At 40.2% G+C, this 26,928-nt stretch overlaps 1 protein-coding gene across 5 annotated transcripts in view; it reads left to right on the top strand.

Annotated features, from left to right (window-relative positions):
* The window catches only part of Macf1 (microtubule actin crosslinking factor 1), a 327,638-nt gene that overhangs the window by 229,929 nt on the left and 70,781 nt on the right, over nucleotides 1-26,928 (top strand). For 3 of the 5 annotated variants that reach the window (XM_055610795.1, XM_055610793.1, XM_055610792.1), the window contains 9 exons: nucleotides 1,884-2,050; nucleotides 3,857-4,013; nucleotides 6,550-6,667; nucleotides 9,069-9,131; nucleotides 10,109-10,350; nucleotides 11,390-11,519; nucleotides 12,521-12,720; nucleotides 15,255-15,750; nucleotides 16,896-18,367. In XM_055610795.1, the coding sequence (XP_055466770.1) occupies nucleotides 1,884-2,050; nucleotides 3,857-4,013; nucleotides 6,550-6,667; nucleotides 9,069-9,131; nucleotides 10,109-10,350; nucleotides 11,390-11,519; nucleotides 12,521-12,720; nucleotides 15,255-15,750; nucleotides 16,896-18,367 (3,045 nt within the window). The remainder of the gene's footprint in view (nucleotides 1-1,883; nucleotides 2,051-3,856; nucleotides 4,014-6,549; nucleotides 6,668-9,068; nucleotides 9,132-10,108; nucleotides 10,351-11,389; nucleotides 11,520-12,520; nucleotides 12,721-15,254; nucleotides 15,751-16,895; nucleotides 18,368-26,928) is intronic. The other 2 variants (XM_055610796.1, XM_055610794.1) reach the window with 1 other exon arrangement.

The raw sequence follows: 26,928 nt of genomic DNA, 5'->3' as shown, positions 1-26,928 counted from the left end.
GCTGGAAACTGTACCTGCATTGTCTTAAAATTACGATACCCAGCTTGTAAACTAGAATTTGTTTGTCCGTCTTGAAAAACAGTATGGATTTTTTTCTTCACTCCTGCTGTACAAGGTTAATCTCAGACCAGCAGGTTCATTCCACTCAATGTAGCCATATGCACGCTGATGGAGGGTTCACACTGACTTGTGCTTTGATGGTCTCTTCTATGAGAGGAGGCATAGCACAGCACTTACATTTCATCAGTCAAAGCAAGTTTGAAGTACCCACACCTGACTTTGAAAGATGTCAGGAATTAGTCCTACGACATACCTAGAAGAGGCAAAGCTGGAAAGAGTAGGGAATAGTATTGTCAGTTACCACTAATAAAAACCTAGGAATACACTTGTTGGGTCATAGTATCATGTATGTAGTTAAGTAAGTAGTGGCCAGTTTGAGTTCTGGAATGTCTGGATGCCCACATTCCCGTCTACAACACCTCATGTACATTCCTATAGTGTTGCCTTACATTTATCCAACTTGCTTGTTTATTCTGTACATTTCATTAATGGGAAGGTAGAGGTCAGAGGATAACTAGTGTGAGTCCTCTTTTCCACCTTTTTTTTTTTTTTTTTTTTTTTTTTTTTTTTTTTTTTTTTTTTTTTTGTCTCTATGATAAAATACCAGGACAAAGACAATTTAGAGAAGGAAGAGTTTATGTGGCTTATGTAAGGTTTCAAAAGGATAAGGGTCTGTTGTGGCAAGACGGATGACAGCAAGCTGCAGGCATAGCAACTAGAACAGGTAGAGAGCTTACATCCTCAATCATAAGCATGATGCAGAGAGAGAGAACTGGGAGTGGGATGAGGCTATAAGCTCTCAAAGATGACCCTCAGCTATTTCCTCTAGCAAGGCTACACCTCCTAAACCTATCCAACAGTCCCCATTCAAATCACAGCATCATACCTGAGAGAAAGTACCTATGCTGGCTTAGCCACTTACCAGTCCTACACACTTTTCTATTTTCCAAGTAGGATCTTACTGTTTGGTTTTGGTTCCTAAATGTTTTGGTTTGTTTTGAGTCATTTTAGACTTTGTAGTAAAGTAGGAACGGCCCAACAAACAATAACATAGTCTTTCCTAGATTCACCAATTGCTAGTTATTTTATCTGTTTATAAAAATGTCAGAGATGATTTAATTATGAGCATATTCATTGTTCTTTGTGAGATGCAAAAGTTTCATCAAATAGAGCCAATAGGATCTCCCTTTAAGCTGAATCCTATGTCCTTTTGACATATCTCTATCAATATAAGAGTACCCTTCTAATTTCCTTGTTCTATACTGAAATCAGTTTTTTGTTTGTCTGTTGGTTTTTCCTTTAAGAAGTCCTGCTTTTGGTAGGGAAGGTTAGCTAGAAACCAAGATCTGGACACTAGGTAAAATAGATAAACTACTGGGATGTCATTGTTCTATCGCCAGATATAGGAATTTTGAAACTGCACTACTGTTCCTACCACAATAAACGCATTAAATAGAATTGAAGATTCTCACTTGTTTATTTTAGCATGTAAAGCTGAACACAAGTTTGCTCCAGTAATCTCAGCATTCCTACAAGGTTATGAGAGGTAGAGACAAAAGAATCCTTGAAAGTTCCTGGGCCAGCTAGCCTGGCATATGCAGCAGGGAACAACAACAAAAAAAAGTCCCTATTTCAAAAAAGATGGAAAACAAGGGCCTACAATAGAGATTGTTCTATGACCTCCACATGCACAGTGTGGTATGTACACATCTATGCTCACACACAAGAACACACATACCATATTCACATATTCATGTGCACAGAAAGATAAGATAATGGGTCAGATCATTTAATATGTTGCTTTTAATGTGTTTGCTCAACAGGAACTCACTTTGGAAATGGAGGAGCAAAAGGAGAACCTAGATACTCTTGAGCACCTAGTCACTGCACTGGGTTCTTGTGGATTTGCACTGGACCTGTCTCAGCACCAGAACAAGATACAGAACCTCAAGAAGGATTTTACAGAGCTGCAGAAGACAGTTCAAGAAAGGTGAGTGCTCACCTCTTACTGTGGGATGAGATGATCTTTACTTCCTTAGCATAAAAAGCAGTATCCAGAACACTGCTACTGAGCCATAGGTCAAACAGCGCCTCTTTAGGCAAGCTACCCAATGCACTCAATGTTTATTGCTTTCTGTTACTAACTGATTCTTCGCAGTATCAGGTCTGAGTAACCAAAAACCCAAGTTGCCTGAAACAAACAGAATAAATTTAAAATAGTGGGTAGGATTGTGTCTGGATTTAAAATAAAGACAAAATCTAGAGACTTCCCAGGTGTGATTATGAGTTATATTTCTGGCCCGGAGAGGTGGCTCAGTAGGTAAGAGCAGTTGCTGTTCTTTCAGAAGACCTGTGTTTGGTTGCTAGTACCCACACTATAGTTTCAGGGTATCCAGTGGCCTCTTTGGGTCTCCTAGGACATGGTACACATATAGACAAGCAGACACAAACATGTACACATTAGTATCTTTTGGATAACATTAAATGATTTAAGAGAAATGTTTGAATTCTTCTTTTAGCACAGCCACAGAAATGTATGACAAATGCCTGTAGATTTTAGATAACTGTTAAAAACTCATCATTTAGCCAGGTGCAGTGGTTAATCCTAGCACTTGAGGAGACAAAGGCAGGTGGATCTCTGTGTGTTCAAGGACAGCCTGGTCTATAAAGTGAGTCCAGGACACCCAAGGCTACATAGAGAAACCCTGTCTTGAAAAATGAAAATGAAAACAAAGATACCTTATAATCTTCCATTAGAAGCCTCAGATGGATTTAAGACCATGACTAAGACTTCTTGTCTTGGTTTAGATGCAATTACAACATTGATTTAGCAGGTGACTTGGTGACTAGGAAAACTGTTGCTCAAACCAATATACTTAGAGCCATGTGTGGGGGCGTACACTTTATAACCCCAGCCTTCAGGAAGTAGAATCAAACTTTCAGAGCTAGACTTGGCTGTATGTGTATGTAACTGCATATATAGCTAGTGAATTTGAAGCCAGCATAGGCTATAAGAGACCCTGTCTCAAAAATAAATAAATACTCAGCTGCAGGTTGAGTGGTTTGATTGAGAACCAAAGAGCTTTGTTTTTCTCCTCCTCACTGTTATAGCTACAGGAAGAACCAGTATCTCTGGATTGATCTCTGATAGATATGGCCATTCCCTAACTACTATAAACCTCAAATTCAGCACTCAAGTCAGGTCTTTTTTTTTTTTTTTTTTTAAGGCTCATTTGTGTGTGTGTGTGTGTGTGTGTGTTTGCATCTGCATGAGTTTCTATATAATACTTATATACACACAGGATCCCCAAGAGGCCAAAGAAGGCTTCTAAAATGAGAGTCACAGGCGACTGTGAGCCACTATGTAGATGCTGAGAACCAAACCTAGGTCCTCTGCTAAAGCAGTAAATGCTGTTGGCCCATTTCTTAGCCCCTTGAGTTGAGTCTTGAAACAGTCAAATACCCAAAATATAACAGCTGGATTGGAGATCGAAAGCCAGCATTCTTTCCATTGTGTCACAGTATCTAAATAGCAGGCTCTCTTTAGTTTTCTCACTTTCAGTTTAGCCCAGAGTAAGATTAAAGACTTCTTTCACTAAAAATGTCCAAAGAAGGGCAATAGATTCTTGAGTCTGAAGTTTTTCTACATTGTGTATACAACCAAGCTTACTATGGAAAGGAAGGGTCTGTTAGGAAGGAAGGGTCTGTGCCTAGAGTCCCAGGATGAACCTAGTTTTTAGTTCAAGTCCATTTTATAAATCTACTGTGATGAGTAACAAAACATCTTTGTTCACAGAGAGAAAGATGCATCAACTTGCCAGGAGCAGTTGGATGAATTCCGGAAGCTGATTAGAACCTTCCAGAAATGGCTGAAAGAAACTGAAGGAAATGTGCCACCTACAGAGACTTTTGTGAGTGCTAAGGAATTAGAAAAGCAGATTGAACACTTGAAGGTAGGTGAACAAGAACATCCCCAGGAATCTGGCTAGAGAGTAGTTGAAAAATTTATACAGACCGAACTCCTGATGTGATAGGGAGGTAGCATGAAAAATCCAGTTTATTCGTCCACAACAGAATTCCTTTCTTGGTGTGATTCCATATGCTCTACCCAGAAAAGTCTCCTATTTTAAAACCAAAACCGAAGTCAGGCATTGTAGTACCCATCTATACTCTCAAAACTGAGGAAGTGGAGGTAGGAGAAATGAGTACCTGCCTCAACTGAGCATCCAGTTGGAGCCAGCACAGGCCACTTCTTAGATTCCTCTCATGATGTGACAGGAAACTTAAAATACATCATAAAAAAAATGGTATAAGTTCATTTCTTAAGAAGCTTACATTTTCCTCTTGTGGTTAAGAATTATTATGACTCATGCTTGAGGATTAAACAGCTTCATATGAGCAACTGACCAGACATTTGGTAAGGCAGCTGGGGCCAGAGGAACTAGACCTCCTCTTGCTTGTCATGAGAAACACAGGCTTGGAAGACACCATTGTGGCTGGAACCAGGCTTCTGCTTTGACGCATACTCACACAGCATCTGACTGTAAATAACTGTTATGCAGTTGTCATGTCTCAGAAAAACAAGCTGAAGCTAGAGAAGATGAAAGAGAATTTGGTTACTTTCATAGACTGGATCCTAAGGGAATTTGCTAATTGAATAATTGAGGAAATAAGAAGTTCTTCAACTTTTATTAGTTCATAGGGCCCTTAGTGTTTCAGGAAAAAAATTAGATGGCCCACCCTCCTTCCCACAAAAAAAGAAACATAGTACAACCTGATAGTTCCACATGCTAAGTACTCGGATTCAAATACATCATTTTAAGTCAGAAACTCTTAGCAATTAAGAGTGATTAAAGACTGATTTGACAAGCAGTGACTGCCTGTCAGTTTGAAGTGTACTGCATGTGAGCTTGCTAGATAGTAATGGCTCTTTATCCTGCCCTGCTGCTGCTCTGTAGCTTAGAGTCAAAATTAAGCTGAGTCAGCTCCCAGTGGCCTCACAGAGCAAGGTGCTGAAGGCTAAGCCATCCCTGTTGTGGAATGATTGTGCCCCATTTCTGTGGCAGGCTGTCATGGCCTGGAGACTTAAACATTGCCTGGCTTTGTCTTAAACCTGATGCTGTTGTTTCCTAATGGCTTTCTGTGGTTGGATGTGCTCTGTCTCTAATCCAACCAACATAAGCTTCCCCTGCTAACTGCACAGTATAGTCTCTATGTTCATACATTTAAGATATCTGACTTCTCTTTTGTTCTCTGGTTATTTCCTCTCTTCTTTTTCACATTTGCAAACTGCTGCCTTAACTCAATGCTTCTCTCTCTCCATATCTCCTCTTATGCTGTCAGAGTTCATTACTGTTCATATTTCTGTAATAACATTTATTACATGATAGTGCAGTTGATAACTCAAACTCTTGAAGCTATGCCATAAAATCAGGCACAGAGATTCATGCCTCTCATTCCAGTGTTCAGGAGGCTAAGGCAGAAACTTATAGAAGCCAGCGTGGACTACATAGTAAGAGACTTTCTTAAAACCAAAAACAAGAACAAGTGAGATGGCACACACCTTTCGTCCCTGTTGGGAGACAGGCAGGTGGAGCTCTGTGAGTTGAGGTCAGCCCAGTCTGCATCTGGAGTATCACATAGCCAGAGTTATAGAATAAACCCCAGTTAAAGAAAAAGTAAAATCACAAAGTGATGGCAGCCTGGAGTACAGAAGACCTCATCACAATCAGCCAATCAATGAGTAAACCAATAAATCACCCTAAAAAATAAATAAGTAAGTCAAAGGTGGAAACTATGTCATAATCCTATTTATTCTATTTTGTGTCCTTGGTATTGGGATAGTACCTAGCCAATAATAAGTATTGATAAACATCTGATATATCACCAAATGAAACAAAAGATTCTGAAAATTCTAGAGGATCCTTTTGGTATTTCTTGGCTACTAAACTAATATCTTGTAATGGCTGAATATATGAGAATAGTTTTTCCCCCCGTTCATTCCTTTTTATATTCCTTTCCTTTATGAGACAAAGTCTTAGTGTGTAGCTCTGGTTGGTCCAGGACTCACTCTGTGGATCAGTCTGGCCTTGAACTCATAGAGTCCCTTCTGCCTCTGCCTTCAAAGTACTAGGATTAAAGCCATGTGTCACTATACTCAGCATGGGCATAGTTTCTTGTCAGAATGATAAGGATGTTGCTAGAGACATGGCTCAGCAGTTAAGAGCTCCTGTTGCTCTTCACAGGACCCAGATTTGGTTTTCAGTACCTACATGGTGTTTCACAACCCTCTGTAACTCCAGTCCAGGGGGATTCAATCCCTTCTTCTGATCTGTGCATCTATCTGGCATGCACATGGAACACATACATACATGCATGCAAAACACTCATACACATAAAATAAAATGTAAGAACTATGTCTGTAGCAGCTGTCCCACTGATGAGGGAAAGGCCTAGATGTTACATCTACCAACTTGGTTCTTTTAACAGGGTCTTCTAGATGACTGGGCAAGTAAAGGACCTCTGGTGGAAGAGATCAACTGCAAGGGTACTTCCTTAGAAAACCTTATCATGGAGATCACAGCACCTGATTCCCAAGCTAAGACAGGTGAATACAGGTTCTTCAAAATGTAATGAGTGCATATACTACTCTTTGCTTATGGTCTGTGGAGATGCCTTTTTGTTTAATTTAAATAAAAATGAAAGTTAAATATGTGAAGAAGATCCACAAAGCAATAATCTCTCATTCTAATCTGTTTCTTACCTTGCTAAACAATGCTGCTCCATTTTGAAAACTCTTATAAGTAAGTGAACTAGTGGTCCCACTTAGAGCTGTCAGAGAATGTAGAGTTACATTTTTTTTTTAATCTTGATGAGTTTTTCTGTTTTGAGCATGTAAATGATATGGATGTGTTACCATTTTTAGCCATGGGTTAGCCTGTGTGTGTGTAAGTGTCTAGGGATAACCTAGGTATTTGAGAGTCTATTGCTACATCAGACTGGCACACTTCTCCAAAGAAAACATAAAAGTTGTGCCCAGTTGTATGAATAATCTTTGGCCATGACTAAGTCTTTTAAGCAAAATCAGTGTGAATTTACAGTCATTTGTGGATTGTTAGTTAGGACCTTATAGGTTTTATTACCAGACTAAATATATGCCTATGGACATTTAAATACCTAAGGAAAATTTTATTCTCTTTCTTTTTTTTAATCACAAGAACAACTACTTTTCTTTAGTACTTTTAAGTTGATTTTATTTATTTATTTTTTGGTGGGTTTTGGGGGGTTTTGTTGTTTTTTGTTTGTATGTGTGTGTAGTAGGGGTTTTTTGTTTGTTTTGCTTTTGTTTGTTTCTTTGTTTGACTTTTCAAGACAGTTTCTCTGATGTCCTGAAACTCACTATGTAGACCAGTCTGGCCTCAAACTCACAGAAATCCACCTACCTCTGCCTCCCAAGGATTGGGATTAAAGGTGTGCTCTACAACACAGCATTTCCTTGTGACCTGTGTGTGCACACAGGCCAGAACATACACAGATACATGCCATACATTCACACATGAAATTAATAAATATTTTAAAAATAAATAAAATCGGGGGCTGGAGAGATGGCTCAGTGGTTAAGAACAATGGCTGCTCTTCCAAAGAACTCGGGCTCAACTCCCAGCACCCACATGGCAGTTCACAACTGTCTGTAATTCCAGTTCCAGGTGGTTTGACACCCTCACACCAATGCACATTAAAATTAAATTAAAACATAAATAAATCTTGGCTGAATATTGGATATTGCAGGATATAGAACATCTTCAACATTTATCAGGATGATCATTGTTTTGATTTTATGTCTATCAATCCTGAGAACACCATTTCATGTAAATATGTAACACTAAATGATAGAGAGTATTTTATGGCCATTTTAGAAATTTTTGCAGATTTCTGTCCTACTTCTAACTTGAAATTCATTGAATGAGCCAGGCAGTGGTGGTGCATGCCTTTAGTCCCAGCACTCAGGAAGCAGAGGTAGGAGGATCTCTAAGTTTGAGGCCAGCCTGGTCTACAGTTCCAGGACAGCCAGGGCTACACAGAGAGAGTCTCTTTTAAAACAAAAACAAACGCAAACAAACAAAAAATGCATGCACATACTGCACACAGATAAATGTGGTGCTGGAGAGTCGTCTCAGTGGTTATTGTTCTTGAAGAGAACCCAAGTATTGGCACACGTACTTTACCACTGAGCTGTAATAGCACTGAGTCTGATCCTGTCCTTTCAACTTAGCATTATTTCTTAGCATTATTTCATTAGTATTTCTCTGATTTCTGTATAATCTTAGTAATTTCATACCTTATTTATATTTAACTCAAAAACTCCTCCAAAATAAAAGGACGAAACTTGAGAAGAATATAGGTGAAACTTTAACCAGACACCCAAAAGAGAAGTTTTAGAATGCTTATGAGCCATATTTTTCAGTGCTTACATCTGTTTTCTAATAGGGAAAGTAAAGCCAAAAGGGGTCATGGAGAAAAAATAAGCAGCTTCCTATAGAAACAATGTAAAAAGAGCTTTTTAGTAACCAGATTTTTATGTTCTTAATTGTGCTTCATGTTCACTATCTTTACAGTGAAAGATTCTGATATTAAAGGTCATGTTTTAACTTTATTACAAATCCTCATTCCAAAATATGGCAGATACCATTCTAAAGACTTAGTTGTTTTAAACAATAGTTGATGCACAAAATCAGAAAAGGTTCCAAGGAATCCATGTGAAGATTTAAGATGAATTGTTATTTCTATAGACTTACTAATTATTACTGCAGAGGAACTGAAACATAAGTGAGACTTTGTTGCCTGGCAGCTAAAGTGACCTGTCTCTTTCCATGAATATGTTGTCTTGTGCTGTGTTAACTTTCTGATAGCCAAGCTTAGGATGAGAGCCAGAGAAGAAAACTGCTATGCCTATATGTATTCCTAACACGTTGGTCTTGCCCTGTTTGTCTCCCTGTCCTTCTGCTCAGGTTCCATACTACCCTCTGTAGGAAGCTCTGTAGGCAGTGTAAACGGATACCACACCTGCAAAGGTGAGAGCCCCATTTCAACAGTGCCTTCTTGTTGGGTGTGTTAAGACAGTGTTCATGTCTGCTATGTATGTGTTTCAATATCTGTGAAATAACACCTGCCAGAGGGGGTAATGAGGGTGAAAATCTGGAGTTGAGCAACTGTGTTGCCTCCCTGTTAGCTGGCTGTAGGCTAAACAGGTTCTGGAATTGAAGGTTCTGAGCAAACATACTAGGCCACCAGATTAAGTCAATAAGGAAAAACCTTTCCAGAACTCAAGGAGGCAGAGGCAGGCAGATCTCTGCAAGTTTGAGGCCAGCCTGGTTTACAAAGTGAGTCCAGGACAACCAAGGCTACACACAGAGGAACGCTGTCTTAAAAAACAAAACAACAACGACAACAAAACCCAAAAAACAGAACGTGCATGTGGATCTATTAGTTATAAAGTAGCTATTCTAAGGCCATATGTGATGGTATTTGTCTATAAGCCCAGCATGTGGGGGTTAGAGACAAGAAAATTAGAATTTCAGGTTTTGGCTGGCCTTGGCTACATAACATTATCTTAAAACAAACAAACAAAAAGCTAATCTAGCAGTAATCTTTCCCTCAGTCTCCTGGCTGAAATAGTCTCCAAACTGTTTCTCAGTAGTTTGAACAAGAGGAAGCTGGAAAGTGTTCCAAGTTGATTAATCCCAACAGTATGCTAAAGTTGACATCTTACTTCACTTCCTCACTTCTGTTATTTCCATATTTATTCAGCATTTTATGCCATATATCCATGTTTAAATGCCAAAGCCAGAAAGCAGAATAATAAGTGCATTGGTTTTTTTTTTTTTTTTTACTTTGTGTATTTAAACAGGAACTTTGATGTGATTTGGAGGAATGTAATCACTAGTTGATTAGAAGAATTAGGAGAAATGCTTAATCCTGTCAGGTCATTTAGGACTAAAAAATGAAGGGGGTGGGACTACCAATCTCACTGTTGTTTCTGTGATACTAGATCTTACAGAGATCCAGTGTGACATGTCTGATGTAAATTCCAAGTATGAGAAACTGGGAGAAGTGCTTCGGGAACGCCACGAAAACCTTCAGACTGTTCTCAACAGAATTGAAGAGGTTCAGAAAGAGGCAAGCTCTGTATTACAGTGGTTAGAATCAAAAGAGGAAGTTCTGAAAGCCATGGATGCCTCTTTGTCTCCAACCAAGACAGAAACAGTAAAAGCCCAAGCGGAATCTAACAAGGTACTGTGCTTCCATAGTGAGCTGTATCCTATCAGAAGGGGAAGAGGCTCCTACAGGTACTCCTGTCCCAGTCTAGGGCTGAGCCTGAATGGAGTCAGCTCTTGACTGTAATTGGTGGTTTGTTTGTCCTCCAAATTTTTACTATACCTTACTCCAGTCTCCTTGAGAATTCTTGTAAGATATAAAATAATATTTTTTAATGTTATAATTCAGATTCAAAAAGAAGGGGAAGACATGTTTTCAGAAAGAGGCTAGTTCCCTCTCTTCTTCCTATATTATTAGCTCATTGAGAATTGAGTTTTATTTTCCATGTGATGCTGGTTGATAGCTAAGCCTTTCATATCCAGGAACCCTTGCAACTCTTAGGAGAACCTAAAAATTATAGATATATGTTTCTTCTTAAGCTTGAAGTATAGGGACAGGAGAGATGGCTTTGCAGTTAAAAGCACTTGGTGCTCCTGCAGGGGACCCAGGTTCAGTGACCAGCACCCACATTATCTATAACTCTGGTTTCATGGGATATAGCTCTTTCTTCTGGCCTCCTTTAGAACCACAACATATGTGTTGGACATTAAACAGCAGGCAAATACTCACACACATAATAATTTTAATGTTTAAAATGAAATGTGGACTAGAGAAATTGTCAGAAAATATAAGAACACAGACATTTTCTTATGAGATTTTTTTTTTTTTTTTCAGAATTTTTAGTGTCCCAATTGAGCATGGCATGTTAGCTCTCCAACTACCAAAATACTACCATTATCTTATCATGGCACTTCTCACTAATAAGATGTGGTGGTCCCTATTTAATTGAGTTTCGTTGATGTGTTATACTTAAAAGAGGTGAGATCCCATCATTTTCATTTTAAAGTAAATACTAAAGCGAAGAACTTAAATGCATTAAGTTCATGGAACAAGACATACATAGGGTCAGAACACTTGAAACTTCCCACCCAGTCAGTCTTCCAAATTTCTACCACACACAAAGCTGGGTTTCCTGCCCAGAATCTTATGGCATGTATGATGTGCTTTCTCGTAGGCTTTCCTGGCTGAACTGGAACAGAATTCCCCTAAAATCCAGAAAGTAAAGGAAGCCCTAGCTGGATTACTGGGGACATATCCCAACTCACGAGAAGCAGAAAACTGGAAGAAAATGCAAGAGGAGCTCAGTAAGTCATCACAGGGCTGTTTTATACTTAAAATATCTTGTCTCCAAAGCAAATTGAAAATGTCAGTATACCCTATAAAGCTGGAATTATTTTCAGTTAGCTTTTGTAGGCAAGCATTAAGGCCTGTCTGTGTAGGACCAGAAAACGACCTTAACAAGGAAAATTTTAGAAACTCATGTCAACAGAAATCTGGCTTTCTAGGACAAATCAAGCTGATAGTCTACTCTGATCAGAAGCTTAAGGGAATATTGTGGATAAAAATGCAAGCAGGATGTGGTGACCCACACCTTGAGTCCAGTACTTGGTGGTAGAAGCAGGTGGTTGTCTGTAAATCTGAGCCATTCTGTAAAATGAGTTCCAATTTAGTCAGGGCTACATAGTGAGACCCGGACTCAAAAAAGGAATACAAAAACAAAACAGCAGATACCTGGACTTAGAGAGTTGGCTCAGTGGTTACAGGCACATCCTGCTCTGTGGCAGGCCAGAGTCACAACACCCATGTTAGGCAGCTCCCAATCTTCTGTAGCTCAAGCTCCATCAATTCTGGTCTCTAAAGAGCACTGCACTCGTGTGCACATATCCACACACAGACATGCATAATGAAAATTAAATTTAAAATAAAATGGGAAATAATCTAATAAAGGCATTAAATGAGTTGTGTGCTCATAGTATTTAACTACACTTAATATAAATGAATATTTGTAACAAAATTCTTTTCATGAAAAATGTTTATAATAGTAGTATAAACTAATATATATAATCCTTACACAGACCATGTGGAGGACAGAGGTTTCCATACAGTTTCATCATGTATAATTTCTTATCACTACTAGCCTGATAAAGATACAGAACTGTTTGTATCACTTTAGTTTTTAAATGTTTAAAGGTTATTTTTAATTTTTAAAAATGTTAAATAATAGCTCTTGTGTCATTTCCTGTAGTGTATAAGGAGTACAGCTTAGGGACCAGGCCAACTGCATTCTCTCATTTCCTCTCAACAGATTCCCGATGGGAAAAGGCCACAGAGGTTACTGTGGCTCGCCAAAAGCAGCTAGAGGAATCTGCAAGCCATCTGGCCTGCTTCCAGGCTGCAGAGTCCCAGCTCCGCCCTTGGCTGATGGAGAAGGAACTGATGATGGGAGTTCTGGGACCCCTGTCTATTGACCCCAACATGTTGAATGCACAGAAGCAGCAGGTCCAGGTGAGCAGTGTAGGTTAATGCTTAGAGCAAAGAAATAGGTGTCCTGGAATCTGGGTTTCAATGTTCCTTCAAGCAAGTAGATTTCACGATGACCCCCAGAGAAGGTTCACTTTTCTCGGTTTTGATAAGATACTATTTGTGAGACATTTATCAAGATGCTTGTCAAGGAGTAAACAGAACTCTTACCAATATCATTAACAGGCAATAAGGTGAATGAATTTGAAAATGAGATAAAGTTTCCTGAGTAAATTAAACTCATACTTTATTTTTAATCCCCAGTGGCAAGGATGCATATTACTTAATATATTTTGTGTCTATCAGGTACTTTCACTTAAAGATTTTGTTGTTGTTGCTAAAACCTCAAAAACAGGCAATTAAGTGGAAAGGTTGTTTCCAGTGCATGCTTGCCTACAGCCTTTGCTCTCCTCTCTTTGTGCCTATTCCATCACTCCCTTCTGCCAAGATCAGCTCTAAGAAGAGTTTTTGGAGGAACATTTTCTTTCAACCTTACATGTATCTTAGTTAGTCTACCTACAAATATTTTTCTAATCCAGTGTTTGCCCATGTTTGTTTGTTTAATTATATTATTGTATCTCATGGGTATGGATGTTTTGCGTACATGCATGTCTGTTCGCCATATGTGTACCTGGGTCTATGGCGTCCGGAAGAGTACATCAGATCCCCTGAAATTGTAGTTGCAGATGTAGTTACAGGTTGTAAGCTACCTTGCGGATGCTGGGTCTACTGAGCCATCTCTCCAGCCCCTGGGATTTGTTTTTTGTTTGGTTTAGGTTTTGTTTTTGTTTTTAACTCTTAAAAGTTACTGATACTTTTAACCACTGAGTCATCTCTTCAGCCCCCCCAAATCATTGAGAATCTTACAGCTCTCTCTCACAAAGCTTCTATTTATCTATTGATATTTGCTAATATTTATTATATCAAGTCAGTAATTTTAATATGTAGTCATTATTTAATTTTCAAATAATAATAAAACTACCACATTAATGTAGGTTCCACATTTAATCTATTGTAATCATTGGGTAGACTCCATGAAACCACACCAAACATTCATGAGGGAACAGAACTTGTTTTTCGAGACAAGATCTCACTATTGAGTAGCTTGACCTTGAATTTACTATGTTGCCCAAGTAGGCCTCAGGGTTGGAGGTAATCCTCCTCCTTCAGCTTTCTAGATGAAAATAGTTTTGATTCTCTGGACTCTGAAACAGCCTCTGCACTATAATGGATCCTTGAACTATCCTTTGCGAATCATATCTTCTCCATTCTTTGTGAAAACTTCATCAGTGGACTGTGACATCAGAACAGCCTCCCAATTGCCGTCCCACTTACATACAGTTTCCATACCTGAGTATATTAAGAAGTTCGATGTCTCTTGATTACCTGTTGAGCAAAGTCCAAACACTGTTCAGTGTGGTGCATCTGGCCTTTCCCAGTCTGCTCCCAATTTAATGAAGCAGGGACATGTATGTCACCACACATGTGTGGAAGGCAGAGGACACCTTCAGAAGCTGGTTCTCATTTCCACCACATGGATTCCAAGCATGGAACTCCAGTCATAGTCTTAGTAGCAAGCACCTTTACCTGCTGAGCCATCTCACTGGCCCCTTATTCATTCTTCTTGTGCCAACTAGGATAGCTTTTCTGATTTCCCTCTTTGGCCTTTTATTTCTAGCCTAAGAGATCTAATCACCCCTATTCCATGCTTTCATGGTAGCAGGTTTCACATTCATGGCAGTGTTTTATAATTTTCATCTTCATTATATTTTATTATAGTTCCTTTTACACACCTGTTATTTCTTGAGGTCATATCTTATTTTATGAAAATGTTGGGAATTGTCCATGAGCTGCCTTGTTTAATTTTATAACAGCTGAGATAAGAACTTTACTAGCCTCATCTTCCTAAGGGAGCTAAGCTTTGAAGGAGTTTTAGAAGCTTTCTTAAGGTTATATACAACTAGAGTAATACAGCCAGGATTAGGGCACAGGCACTTGGGTATTAGCACTTGTAATTCCAATGTCTGTGGTGAGAACAGCAGAGGTAGAAAATAAATTCAATAAAGGCATGGTTCTTGCTTTAATGATAACTTTTATCTAGCTGTGCTATATGTACAGATCATATATGCTCCTGGAATTCCAGTAAAGGAAGAAGATCAGAGGCCTTGAGAGTTGAAATGACAAGCTTAGTAAGCAATATGACTAACACAAGGAGCCAAACTCTGTTTCAGAGGATTTTAAATGGCTGGTGAATTTTAGCCCATTTTCCCAGCCTATGATGACCATAGCAACCAATACTAAAGCAAAGAAGAAAAAAAAAGGAAAAAAGAAGAATCAGTGTTTCAAAATAAGTTGTATTAAGCAATTCTTAAAGATAATTGTACATTAAACAGTCTGGTCCCTGGAGTTTTCTGGCTTATTTTCAAAATGGGCTGGCAATCCAAACTCAGTTTTTGTTTTGACACCACTTTTAGATCTGTTTTCTCTGTCTAAACATCTCTGTGTTATTTCTGTTTCAGTTTATGCTGAAGGAATTTGAAGCACGAAGGCAACAGCATGAGCAGCTGAATGAGGCAGCTCAGGGCATCCTAACAGGTCCTGGAGATGTCTCTCCATCCACCAGCCAAGTGCAGAAAGAACTCGAGAGCATTAGTCAAAAGTGGGTTGAGCTCACTGACAAGCTTAACTCCCGTTCCAGCCAAATTGACCAAGCTATTGTTAAAAGCACCCAGTACCAAGAACTGCTCCAGGATTTATCAGAAAAGGTGAAAGCAGTTGGACAGCGATTGAGTGGCCAGTCAGCCATCAGCACCCAACCTGATGCTGTAAAGCAGCAACTAGAGGAGACCAGTGAGATTCGATCTGACTTGGGACAATTAGACCATGAGATTAAGGAGGCTCAGACACTGTGCAATGAACTCTCACTGCTCATTGGTGAGCAGTACCTCAAGGATGAGCTGAAGAAACGCTTGGAAACCATCGCTCTGCCACTCCAGGGCTTAGAAGACCTTGCAGGTGAGCTGAAGTGAAACTAGCTGGCAAAAGGAATGTCACCGTAGGCCAAGAACCTGAATGAGCTTTTTGGGGTTAGCATGGTCTTCCTTCCAGGGACAATGAGAATTGTTATGGTTATTATACACTGAGTATTGGGTATATGGGGCTTCGCACGATTTACACATCAGCTAGCCTGCAGACATATACTGATGGGTGGAGTTATACACATACTTCAACTGTAGCCCTTTTTTTCTCTGGGTTTAAATAGCTAATGGACATACATATTCCTGACCCCATTGTTGTAGAGTGCATTTTGGAATTTTTTAGGATTTTAAAATATTTTTATCATTTGATTATATGTGGTATCCACAGAGGCCAAGAAGAGGGTATCTAATCCACCAGAACTAGAGTTACAAGTAGTTGTGAGCCTGCCAGAAACTAAACATGGATTAGTCCTCTCTAAGAGCAGTCAGCTCCTAACTTTTTTGTTTGTTTGTTTGTTTATTTGTTTGTTTGTTTTGTTTTGTTTTTCAAGACAGGGTTTCTCTGTGTAACAGCCCTGGCTGTCCTGGAACTTGCTTTGTAGATTAGACTGGCTTCAAACTCACAGAGATCCGCCTGCCTCTGCCTCTTGAATGTTGGGTTTAAAGGTGTGTACCATCACTGCCTAGAATTTTTTTTCTTTTTGGAAAAATTTTGTTCTTAATTTATTTCTTTTTTGGAAATGTTATAACTTTCAGGGTTTTTTGTTGGTTTGGTTTGGTTTTATTGTTGTTTTGTTTTGTTTTTCATGTGTATGTATGTCTGTATGAGGGTGTTGGATCACCTGGAACTAGAATTACAGACAGTTATGAGCTACCATGTGGGTGCTGGGAATTGAACCTGGGTCCTTTGGAAGAGCAGCCAATGCTCTTAACCACTGAACCATCACTCTAGCACAACTTTCAGTTTTTATTGATTTAGCTGTATCAGGTCATGTTACATGGCTGATAAGAGGATTAAGTAAGATACAATGTGTATAAGAACCTGGTTTTGTACTTATTTTTATGGTAAATTTTCAGTTAATATTTGTTTCCTATTCTTAAGATTAGACCATACACGGTTAGCAAACATTTTAAATCCCATGTTCAGATTTGATTGACTTTAATTTCATTTTCTTATGTCAGCCGATCGCATGAACAGACTCCAGGCAGCTCTTGCCAGCACCCAGCAATTCCAGCAAATGTTTGATGAGCTGAGGACCTGGTTGGATGAAAAACAAAGCCAACAAGCAAAAAACTGCCCAGTTTCCGCAAACTTGGAGCGGCTTCAGTCTCAGCTACAAGAGAATGAAGAGTTTCAGAAGAGCCTTAATCAACACAGTGGTTCCTATGAGGTGATTGTGGCCGAGGGGGAGTCTCTGTTGCTTTCTGTGCCCCCTGGAGAAGAGAAAAAGACTTTACAAAACCAACTGGTTGAACTCAAAAGCCACTGGGAAGATCTTAGTAAAAAAACTGCAGACAGACAGTCTAGGCTCAAGGACTGTATGCAGAAAGCTCAGAAGTACCAGTGGCATGTGGAAGACCTTGTGCCCTGGATAGAAGACTGCAAGGCCAAGATGGCTGAGCTGCGGGTTACTCTGGACCCAGTGCAGCTGGAGTCCAGTCTCTTGAGGTCAAAGGCTATGCTGAGTGAGGCAGAGAAGCGCCGCTCCTTGCTGGAACTATTGAATAGTGCTGCTGACATTCTGATCAATTCTTCAGAAATAGATGAAGATGAGATCCGGGATGAGAAGGCTGGACTAAACCAGAACATGGATGCCATTACAGAGGAGCTACAGGCCAAAACGGGCTCTTTAGAAGAAATGACTCAGAGGCTCAAGGAGTTCCAGGAAAGCCTTAAGAATATTGAAAAGAAGGTTGAAGGAGCCAAACACCAGCTGGAAATCTTCGATGCTCTGGGCTCTCAAGCCTGCAGTAACAAAAATCTGGAGAAGCTAAGAGCTCAGCAAGAAGTGCTGCAGGCCCTGGAGCCTCAGGTAGACTACCTGCGGAACTTCACTCAGGGACTTGTGGAAGATGCTCCAGATGGGTCAGATGCATCCCCACTTGTGCATCAAGCTGAGGTTGCCCAGCAGGAGTTCTTAGAAGTGAAGCAGCGAGTGAACAGTGGCTGCCTGACCATGGAGAACAAGCTAGAAGGGATTGGGCAGTTTCACTGTCGGGTCCGAGAAATGTTTTCTCAACTGGCTGACCTGGATGATGAGCTAGATGGCATGGGAGCCATTGGTAGAGACACGGATAGCCTCCAGTCACAAATTGAGGATGTACGGCTATTCCTTAACAAAATCCAAGCCCTCAGGTTTGACATAGAAGACTCTGAAGCAGAATGTCGAAAAATGTTGGAGGAAGAGGGGACTTTGGACTTACTAGGTCTCAAGAGGGAGCTAGAAGCCCTTAACAAGCAGTGTGGTAAACTGACAGAGAGAGGGAAAGCGCGCCAGGAGCAGCTAGAGCTGACGCTGGGCCGAGTAGAGGACTTCTACAGGAAACTGAAGGCACTCACTGATGCCACCACAGCTGCAGAGGAGGGAGAAGCACTTCAGTGGGTTGTGGGGACTGAAGTAGAGGTAATCAACCAGCAACTAGCAGATTTTAAGGTAAGTTTTACACTTTTTTTTTAATTTTCTTTTTTCTCACTGATGCTTAAAATTTTAGATACCAGTTGAGAGTAGTTTTTTCCCACTGGGGTCCCAGTTTCCTTATCTCACTTCCATTACCACCAAAGCAAATTGTGTAGGAACTAAGGCCTCTTAGATGTCTAAGAAGACAGCTTTGAATGTTGTCCTGTTGCGGTTTCTTTCCATCTTTACAGTAATTAAGGATATGGAAGAAAGTGCTTAAGCATTGTCCCTTAGTCTATAAATCTCCTCATGATTTCTTGAACTTTCAGATTAACTGATTTGGTAACTGTGGTGAAAGTTTTCCATGGTTATGTTTTTCAAACTGAGCTATGAGCTATCTCCTGAAGTGTTAATTTTGCACACATTTCAAGAGACTTTATTGATATATTATGAAACAATATAAGGTTTTCGTGAATCATTAAAAGAAACATTAAATCAAAGAAATTTCTGACTTGCAGCAAGCAACCCATGAATCCTCCCTAGACTCCTCAAGTACAAGTTACTTGCCTATGGGAGAGTTTGGGAAGATCTTAATTGCAAAATGTTTAGTCCTTTACTGTAGTTATATTTTCTGGTACTGAGAGTTTGCAAGTCTAAATCAAAACAATAGGAGGTGATCAAATGGCTGAACCCCCAAGTGTTAGTTTGCTGGTCAGGTGCCTATGTGTTGGGTCTTGACTCTCACTGTGTGAGCCTTTGCTTAAGAGGGCCTATAGCTACAAATGCCCCAAAATGCCTTGCTCTGCTGGTGTACCCTTCATGATACATGGAACAGATTTGGAAATAATACATGTTGCATTTCATTATGTCACCAATGCTAAATATTTCCTGCTATCAGAATATAAAGTGAGGACATGGTACAATGTAATCTCAGGTCTTGGGCAACTGAGGCAGGATGGTAAGTTCTTATATAGCCTATATAGCAAGACCTTATCTCAAAAAGGAGAAAGGGACTACTGGCACCAAAACAGAGCTGCACTGACCCTGGAAGGTTTTAACATTATAGAGCAGATCTAGTGTGATATTGGCACAAGCCATATTTAGAGGTAATATAATTTGTAACTACGAAAGAGCATCATATTTGAGTGTCTTGGTAGTTAGAGAAAATTCAGACCCATGACACATATACCTTTGTTTCACTGGCAATGTGGCCTGTCCTGTGGTAGCTTACATGTTTACATTTCCTTTTCTGTTTGAAGGTCCTTGCAAGCAGAAACTTGTATAAGTATATATCCATTTTTTTCCAGTTTACCAGAATCTGAGTTACTTAAAATTATTTATCTAACTAGCTAAATGATTCTTTAAAGAAAACTGAAGTTTGTCTGAATAGGCTCCAAAATAGTTTTATCTTAACAGATCCTAGTTTGTGGAGCTATTATTTAAATTTTTTCTATGTATGTGTATATTGGTCCTCCCACTTGCTAGGCAGTATTCTGCTGACCTCGTTTTCTTATATTTATGGTTGTGAGCTGCCTTTAATGGCTGAGCCATCTCTCCAGCCCATGATCATTTTCTTAACAGTGTATTATGCATACGTTTTTCCTAAAGAATGAAGTTAACACTAGAAAAAAATCCTTGTTCTCTTATGGTAATATTTTCAAGAAGTTAAGAGATACTTGGATACTTTGTAGTAAATGTTCCTGGATTACTATAGTTAGAGTGCCTGTTGGAGTGCTTGTTTGGGATTTCTACAATGTCGTACTGGTCAGATTGGCTCTCTATAAGATACATAGTGAGGAGATAATTTTTGAGTTTTTCCCCACTGCTATGATGTTAGGAATTACATCTTGCTCTCTGTATAGAGGGGTTTAACTAACTACAGATTGAAAATATTTTAGAAAAAAAAAAAAAAAACCCAAAGAGTAGAAAATGCAACAGTGAAAAATAATACAAATACCAAAACAATATGGCATAATGCAATGTCTATATTGCATTAGGTATTATAAGTGACCTAGATATGATTAAAAGTAAATGAGAAGATGCAAATACTGTATCACTTTTTAAAGTGAACTTGAGGATGTGGGAATTTTGGTAAGCATAGTTGTTCTGACACCATTTCCTGAGGGATACCAAGTGTACCACTGCCTTTCACAGGAGTTGCTGTGTCTGCCTGTAGCAGCCTAATCTTCAGTGAGCTAGAAAATGAAGTAAACAAGCCTGTGAAATTTGTGCTAGTCAGGCATAGTAGCACATGACTGTAATTGTAGCACATGGGAGGCTGTGGTTGGGAGATCATGAGTTCTAGGCCAGACCTTATGCAAGCAAAAAGCATTAAATACAAACTTAAGTATCATAAAGAGCCTATGGAGAGCATAAGTTTTGTTTGGATTTGGTAAGTATTTTTTTCCTTGGTTGAGAGCAAGTGGTTTTCAACCTTCCTAATGCTGCAGCCCCTTAATAAACTTCCTCATGTGTGATGACTCTCAAATCATAAACTCATGTTCATTGCTGCTTTATTTTTTAACATTTAAAAAAATCATCTATGACTTTTATGTGCATTGGTATGTTGAATACATGTATGTCTGTGTAAGGGTGTCATGTCAGTCCCCTGGAACTGGAGTTACAGACAGTTGTGAGCTGCCATGTGAATGCTAGGAATTAAACCAGGGTCCTCTGAAAGAGCAGCCAATGTTCTTAACCACTGAGCCATTTCTCCAGCTCCTCATTGCTACCTTATAAGTGTGATTAATTTTGCTACAGTGAAGCCCGGCGTGGTGGCTATGCCTGTAATCCCAGTACTAGGGAAGCAGAGGCAGGCCATTCTTTGAGTTTGAGGCCAGCCTGGTCTACAAGTCAGGGCTACACAGAGAAACCCTGTCTCAAAAAAAAAAAAAAAAAAAAATCTTAAAAAAAAATTGCTACTAAGATGAATCATGATTTAGATATCTGATATCCAGGTGGTTTTACCTCCCTCCCCACCCCTCACCCCACTCCAAAGTGGTCACAATCCACAGGTTGAGAATCACTGGTGTACAGCCTTGCTCTGGGTTTTGATGAAGTTAGAAGATTCACTAGGCAATATTGCTCAATGTCTGGCATGGAGTTCAGTAGCTGCTTAACTGTCACTAGACAGCTTTGTAGTTTTCTAAGCATAAGCTTCCTTCCACTCAATGTTATGGTTATAAAGGCTGGAATCAGTCAGCTGGGTGCTGGCAGGGTGTTTATCTACAGGCTGAGGGTATTGACAAGGCAAGCCTCCATGGGAAAATCAGAGGGTGCCGAGTACTTTGTTAAGATTCGTAGGTACTTACTGTAAAATGCTAGTACCTACAGGTTGGTGGTCAGGTCAGAATCCTGTTCACTAATTTTCCTATAGGGAAGCTTTTTGTTGTTGTAGCCACCTCCTCCCAGTGGAGGACTTTGATCAGAAAAGAGGAGCACTCTTTTGGCTGAGCTCTTGGGAAATGAAAATAACAAGAGAGGGAAACTATCAGTCAGTCAGTTGCCCAACTCTCTAGAAGTTGCATAAATGTCTTCTGGACCCATTCTAAGGACTGAATCATTTTCATGATGGGAGTAAGTGTTGAGTTTCCGGGTTGATGTGTTGTATGTTGTAGTTCAGCAGTCAACTAGTCTTCCCTTGTTCCAGCAGCAGACCAGAGTCATAAAGGATGGCTCAGCTTTCAGATGAAATCATTTTCAATAAGAAAGATCAACTGAAGATAAATACTAAGAGGCATCTTAGCTCAAAGTTTTCCTTTTTAATGAGAAATAGCACAGAATCTGAGAGAGAGGCAGCAGACAGGCCGTGCTTTGACCTGGCTAACTCCATTGAGAAGAGGCAGAGTCCGGGAGTTGGAGAGCCCCCAGGCTTACTTGGGACTGCAGCACTGATAAACCATAGCATTGCAGTTAGTCTTGGGGGGTGGGGAAATGTTTCCACAATGTGGAAAACTAAAGGTCATTATTTCTGTGGAAGGTTTTCCTTTGGTTGAAGGTTTTCCTTTGTAGAATCTGGTTGGTTAGTGAGCATCAGATAACAACAGAAGAGGCCTTCCCATTCTAAGCAGGTGAAGTCCTCAGCCAGTGCTGCTTTGGGGCAGTTACCAATGCCCCTTCAATCTGTTCTTGTCTTGGGGAAAGAGAAAGAAAGATGCTTTTCCAGAAATCAGGACTGTGGAGTGGGTTTTCAGAAAATTGTGAGGAAAAGATGTTAGCTAATCTGTTCAGGAAATTCCGTTTCTGCCTATTGAGGAAAACGAACTGTGTATGTCCAACAGGAGATTAATTGGAAAGAAGGGACCTTGTTTACAATACTGAGACTTGAGCCAAAGAATTCCCCTAGTGTGACCTTCCTGGGAAAGGTAAGGGGACAAAACCAAAAACAAACCAACCAACCAAACAAACAAAAAAACTATTCAATCTGGTGGTTAACAAGAGGTTTTCATCATTTTGAAATTGTCTGTAGATTTTGTCAAGAATTGAGATCATAGTTGAGCAGTTTGGGTGCAAACCTTTAATCCCAGCACTTGGGAGGCAGAAGCAGTCAGATCTCTTTGAGTTCGAGACCAGCCTGGTCTACGGGGCGAGATCCAGGACAGTCAGGACTACACAGAAAAACCCTGTCTCAAAAAACCAAAAAGAAGAGGTGGAGGAGAAAGGAAAATCCCTCTATGAATAAGAGTCATGCTTGACTCCTGCCTTTACCTCAAGTGCTGAGATCACAGACTTCCATGCCTAGTTTTATGGGGTGTTAGGGATGGCAGCAGGGCTTTGTGCATGCTAGGCAAGTAGTCTATCTACTGAATTGTATCACCAGGCCCTTGACTTCTCCTTTGTCTTAGAGGCTGGCTGGTGGGGTGTAGGTGCAGCAGCAGACTCATTAGCACTGTTCTCCTAGCTCAGTGGTTCTTAGCCTTCCTAATCTGTGACCCTTTCACACAGTTCCTCATGCTGTGCTGACCCCCAACCACAAAATTATTTCCCTTGCTTCTTCATAGCTGTAATTTTGTTGCTGTTATGAATCGTAATGTAAATATCTGATATGTGGTCTCTGTGAAAGGATCCTTTGACACACATACATGTCCCAAGGAGGTTGTGACCCACAGATGGAGAACCACCATCTTCACTCAAACTGGGTAGAGTTTAGGGTCAGTGATACTTGCAGCTTCTCCCTAACAGAGTTGCATAGCCTTCTAGCAAACCGGAGCAAACAATGCTTTGGTTCCCCCCCAACCCCATGGTATAAACAAGCTTAGGCAGCCTCTTGTGTACACAAATGAAAACCCTTCGATGATAGGGCCCAGGCCCCAGCTGAAAGACTGCCAAATTTGCACAGATACTTATTCATTCCTTTCATCCTAGCACAAAGGCATTATCAACCCATCCAAGGTTAGTACACCTGCCTGAGAATGAGTCACTAGCAGATAAAGCAAATGAGGTCAGCATTATTTACCTGCCTTGGGAGAGAAGTGAAATCAAACCAGGGAAAACCCGTTTGTAGCTAGAGGTTTAGATATCCTCTTTAAGGCACCCTACAGGAGGCATACTCCACCCTCTTGCCTCCTCCCTTGTCTAGTGATAGCTGAACCTTGGCCTAGTTTGAGTTTGTTTGGTTTTGTTTTTCTTTCTTTCTTTTTTTTCAAACAAGGGTACTACAGTGCTGCTCCAATGGCAGCTAGAGTCCAAGGAAGAAAATACCTCAAAGTGGCTTTCTCAATTTGGCTCATTAACATTTTATCCTGAGTTGTGTTTACTGTGGGAACCTGCCTTGCTAATTGGAGAGTGTTGAGCAGCATCTCTGACCTGTGCGTACTGGCAGTAGTAACTTTCCAGTTGTAAGAACCAACGTTTCCTGGTATTCCCAAAGGTCCCTTGGAAGGCAGAGATGCCCTCTGTAGAACTTTTGCTCTGGGAGAACATTGCCACAGTTGGGATGGGCACTAGCTGATTAAGTTTTGTATTCAGGCAGTCTCCTGGTGATCTGATTATGACTGTGTGTATTAGCAGCACTGCCTCTAAGTGAGCCTGTCTGTAGAGCAGCTCTGGAGTCTGTTTTTCTGGTGATAATCTGTGTCTGGCTGAAAATCTCCTAGACACTTTCCCTGGTATGTGAGACTTGTATACAAACAGTTGTTGATACAGGTGCTTAGCTGATGATGCATTTCCAAGAGAAGAGGAACTTCCTTTATGGAAATACTTCAGGGAGCTTTCTTGTCCTGTACCTTTAAGGGGAGATTACAGTATGTCAGTTGTTCTCTGGAGCCAGCCCAAAGTTTGGCTGCTGGTATTTATAACCCTTATGTGACCACCCTCCACCCCCTCATCCCTTAGAATTCCAATGCACTGTAATAATCCTCTCCACCCCAACTACCAACTGAATGGAAGGAGGCAAAGGAACTTTTTGCATTATGTTCAACCCCTTTCTAGTTCTCTTTTTAAAGTACTGCCTTCTAGACAAAGAACTACAGGCAACTAAGGAATACAGAGAGAGATAGTAATAGTCTTCTCTAATTGGTGATCCATTACTAAATGGTCAATCCTAAAAATACACATACAAGTAATACTATAAAGACTGAGCAGATTGTATTTATATATACGTAACAACTAAAGAAAAAACAAAAAAGAGGCCATGAATTTGAAAGAGCATGGCAAACATGGAAAGGATTGGAGGGAGGAAATGATCTAATTACATTATAATCCCAAAAAGTATATTCTAATAAAAATCATTTTTAAAAGTATTGCCAGCGAGGCATGGTGGTACATGCCCTTGACCCCAGCACTCAGGAGGTAGAGGCACATGGATCTCTGTGAGTTCAAGGCCAGCCTGGTCTATAAAATGAGTCCAGGACATCTACAGCTACACAGAGAAACCCTGTCTCCAAAAACAAAAAACATACAAACAAAAAGTATTGCCACTCAGTATTTTCAGTATAAACATCACTTGACACAATATGAGGCCTCTCACCATTGCATTGCCCTAAGAAGCTTTGTGTATATGTTGGATGGGATGCCATCAAGAAGTACTGATAGATCTTACTTTTGATAGCAAAAAGATTTTTAGACAACAAACGAATTTATTCTCATCCAAAGAAAAGGATTGAGCATATTGGTTTGAGCTTATGGAAATTCTTTATATACAATATCAGCTCCTAGCATTCCCAACTACAAGTCATCATACAGTTTTGTACAAAAAGAAAGAAAAAAACAGAATGCACCCTATGCAAAAAAAAATTGTTTATTGTTGAATATTTGAGTAAGTGAACATGGCTCATGGAGATCATCACAGACTTGCAGAACTAGACAGTTTATTGCTGGGTCTAGGAATGAGAACATGTGGTCTCAGCCTTAACTTTACCTTTAAAAACTTAGGCTAGGGCTGCAGAGATGGCTCAGTGGTTAAGAGCACTGTCTGCTCTTCCTAAAGGTCATAAGTTCAGTTCCCAGTGACCACATGGTGGCTCACAACCATCTATAGTGTAAACTGATTCCTTCTTCTAGCAGATGTAAATGCAGATAGAACACTCATATACATAAAATAAATAAACCTTTAAAAAAAAAAAACTTAGGCTAAAGCCAGATGCAGTGGTGTGCACCTATAGTCCTGGCTGCTGAGGTTGAGGCTAGGTTCCTTGGAGCAAAGGAGTTCAAGGCCAGCTGGAAGACATGGGAAGACCTGAAGCTAGATGACCAGTGCATGTGCCTGTGGGGGACATAGAGCAGCTCTGACCTGGCAGTTGCTTCAGTTGGCTTCTTTGCCAAGAAAAAGTCCCACAGGAAATCCAGTCACTGCCCAAAGGCATCACTGCCCGAAAGGATTGCCTCCTGCCAAGTGGATATTTCCCACGTCTCAACTATTGTAACCAGAAAAACCTAACCACAACAAGAATACGTTTCCTTTTATCTTCCTTAAGACTTTGACACAATCAGTCCTTTTCAAAGACTGTACGAGATTAATGGGACACACTCCTGAGGCTCTCACAAGATTTTCCTGCCACCAGTGCTGTACCTGACCATAAGAATAGTGTTTCTTAGCTGGGCATAGTGTCACTAACCTTAATCCCAGCACTTGGGAGGCAGAGGCAGGGGATCTCTGTGAGTTTGAGGCCAGCCTGATCTACAGAGTGAGTTTTAAGACAGCCAAGGCTACACAAAACAACCCTCTAGGGGTAAGGGAGGACTAGAGTTTAAGAGAAAAAAGAAACTTGCTCAGTGGAGCTGGGGAGAGAATCAGTGGTTAAACAGTTCTGTCCTTCAGAGGCCAGAAGCTCAGTTCCCAGCATCCACTGCTCACAAACCTGGAACCAACTCCAGATCCAGGAGCTCCTCTGGCTTCTGAGAGCTCTGTGCTTATGTGTGAAAACCCACACGGGAACACACAGACTTATACACATAATTTAAAAACTTTTTGGTTAACTTGCTCAAGCAACTTATCAAATAAACTTTTGAGTGGAACTTAAAAGGTGTGTTTGGTATGAAGTTTATACTATACTTCTTACTTGAAGCACTTTTGCTTCTTGGGAGACATTTAGCAGTGTCCAAAAGGCACACTCCTTCCTTCCTTCCTTCCTTCCTTCCTTCCTTCCTTCCTTCCTTCC

Source organism: Psammomys obesus, unplaced genomic scaffold (genome assembly GCF_907164565.1).
Source record: "Psammomys obesus unplaced genomic scaffold, mPsaObe1.curated_primary_1811, whole genome shotgun sequence".
Taxonomy (NCBI): Eukaryota; Metazoa; Chordata; class Mammalia; order Rodentia; family Muridae; genus Psammomys; species Psammomys obesus.
This window is presented reverse-complemented; position numbering and strand designations above follow the sequence as displayed.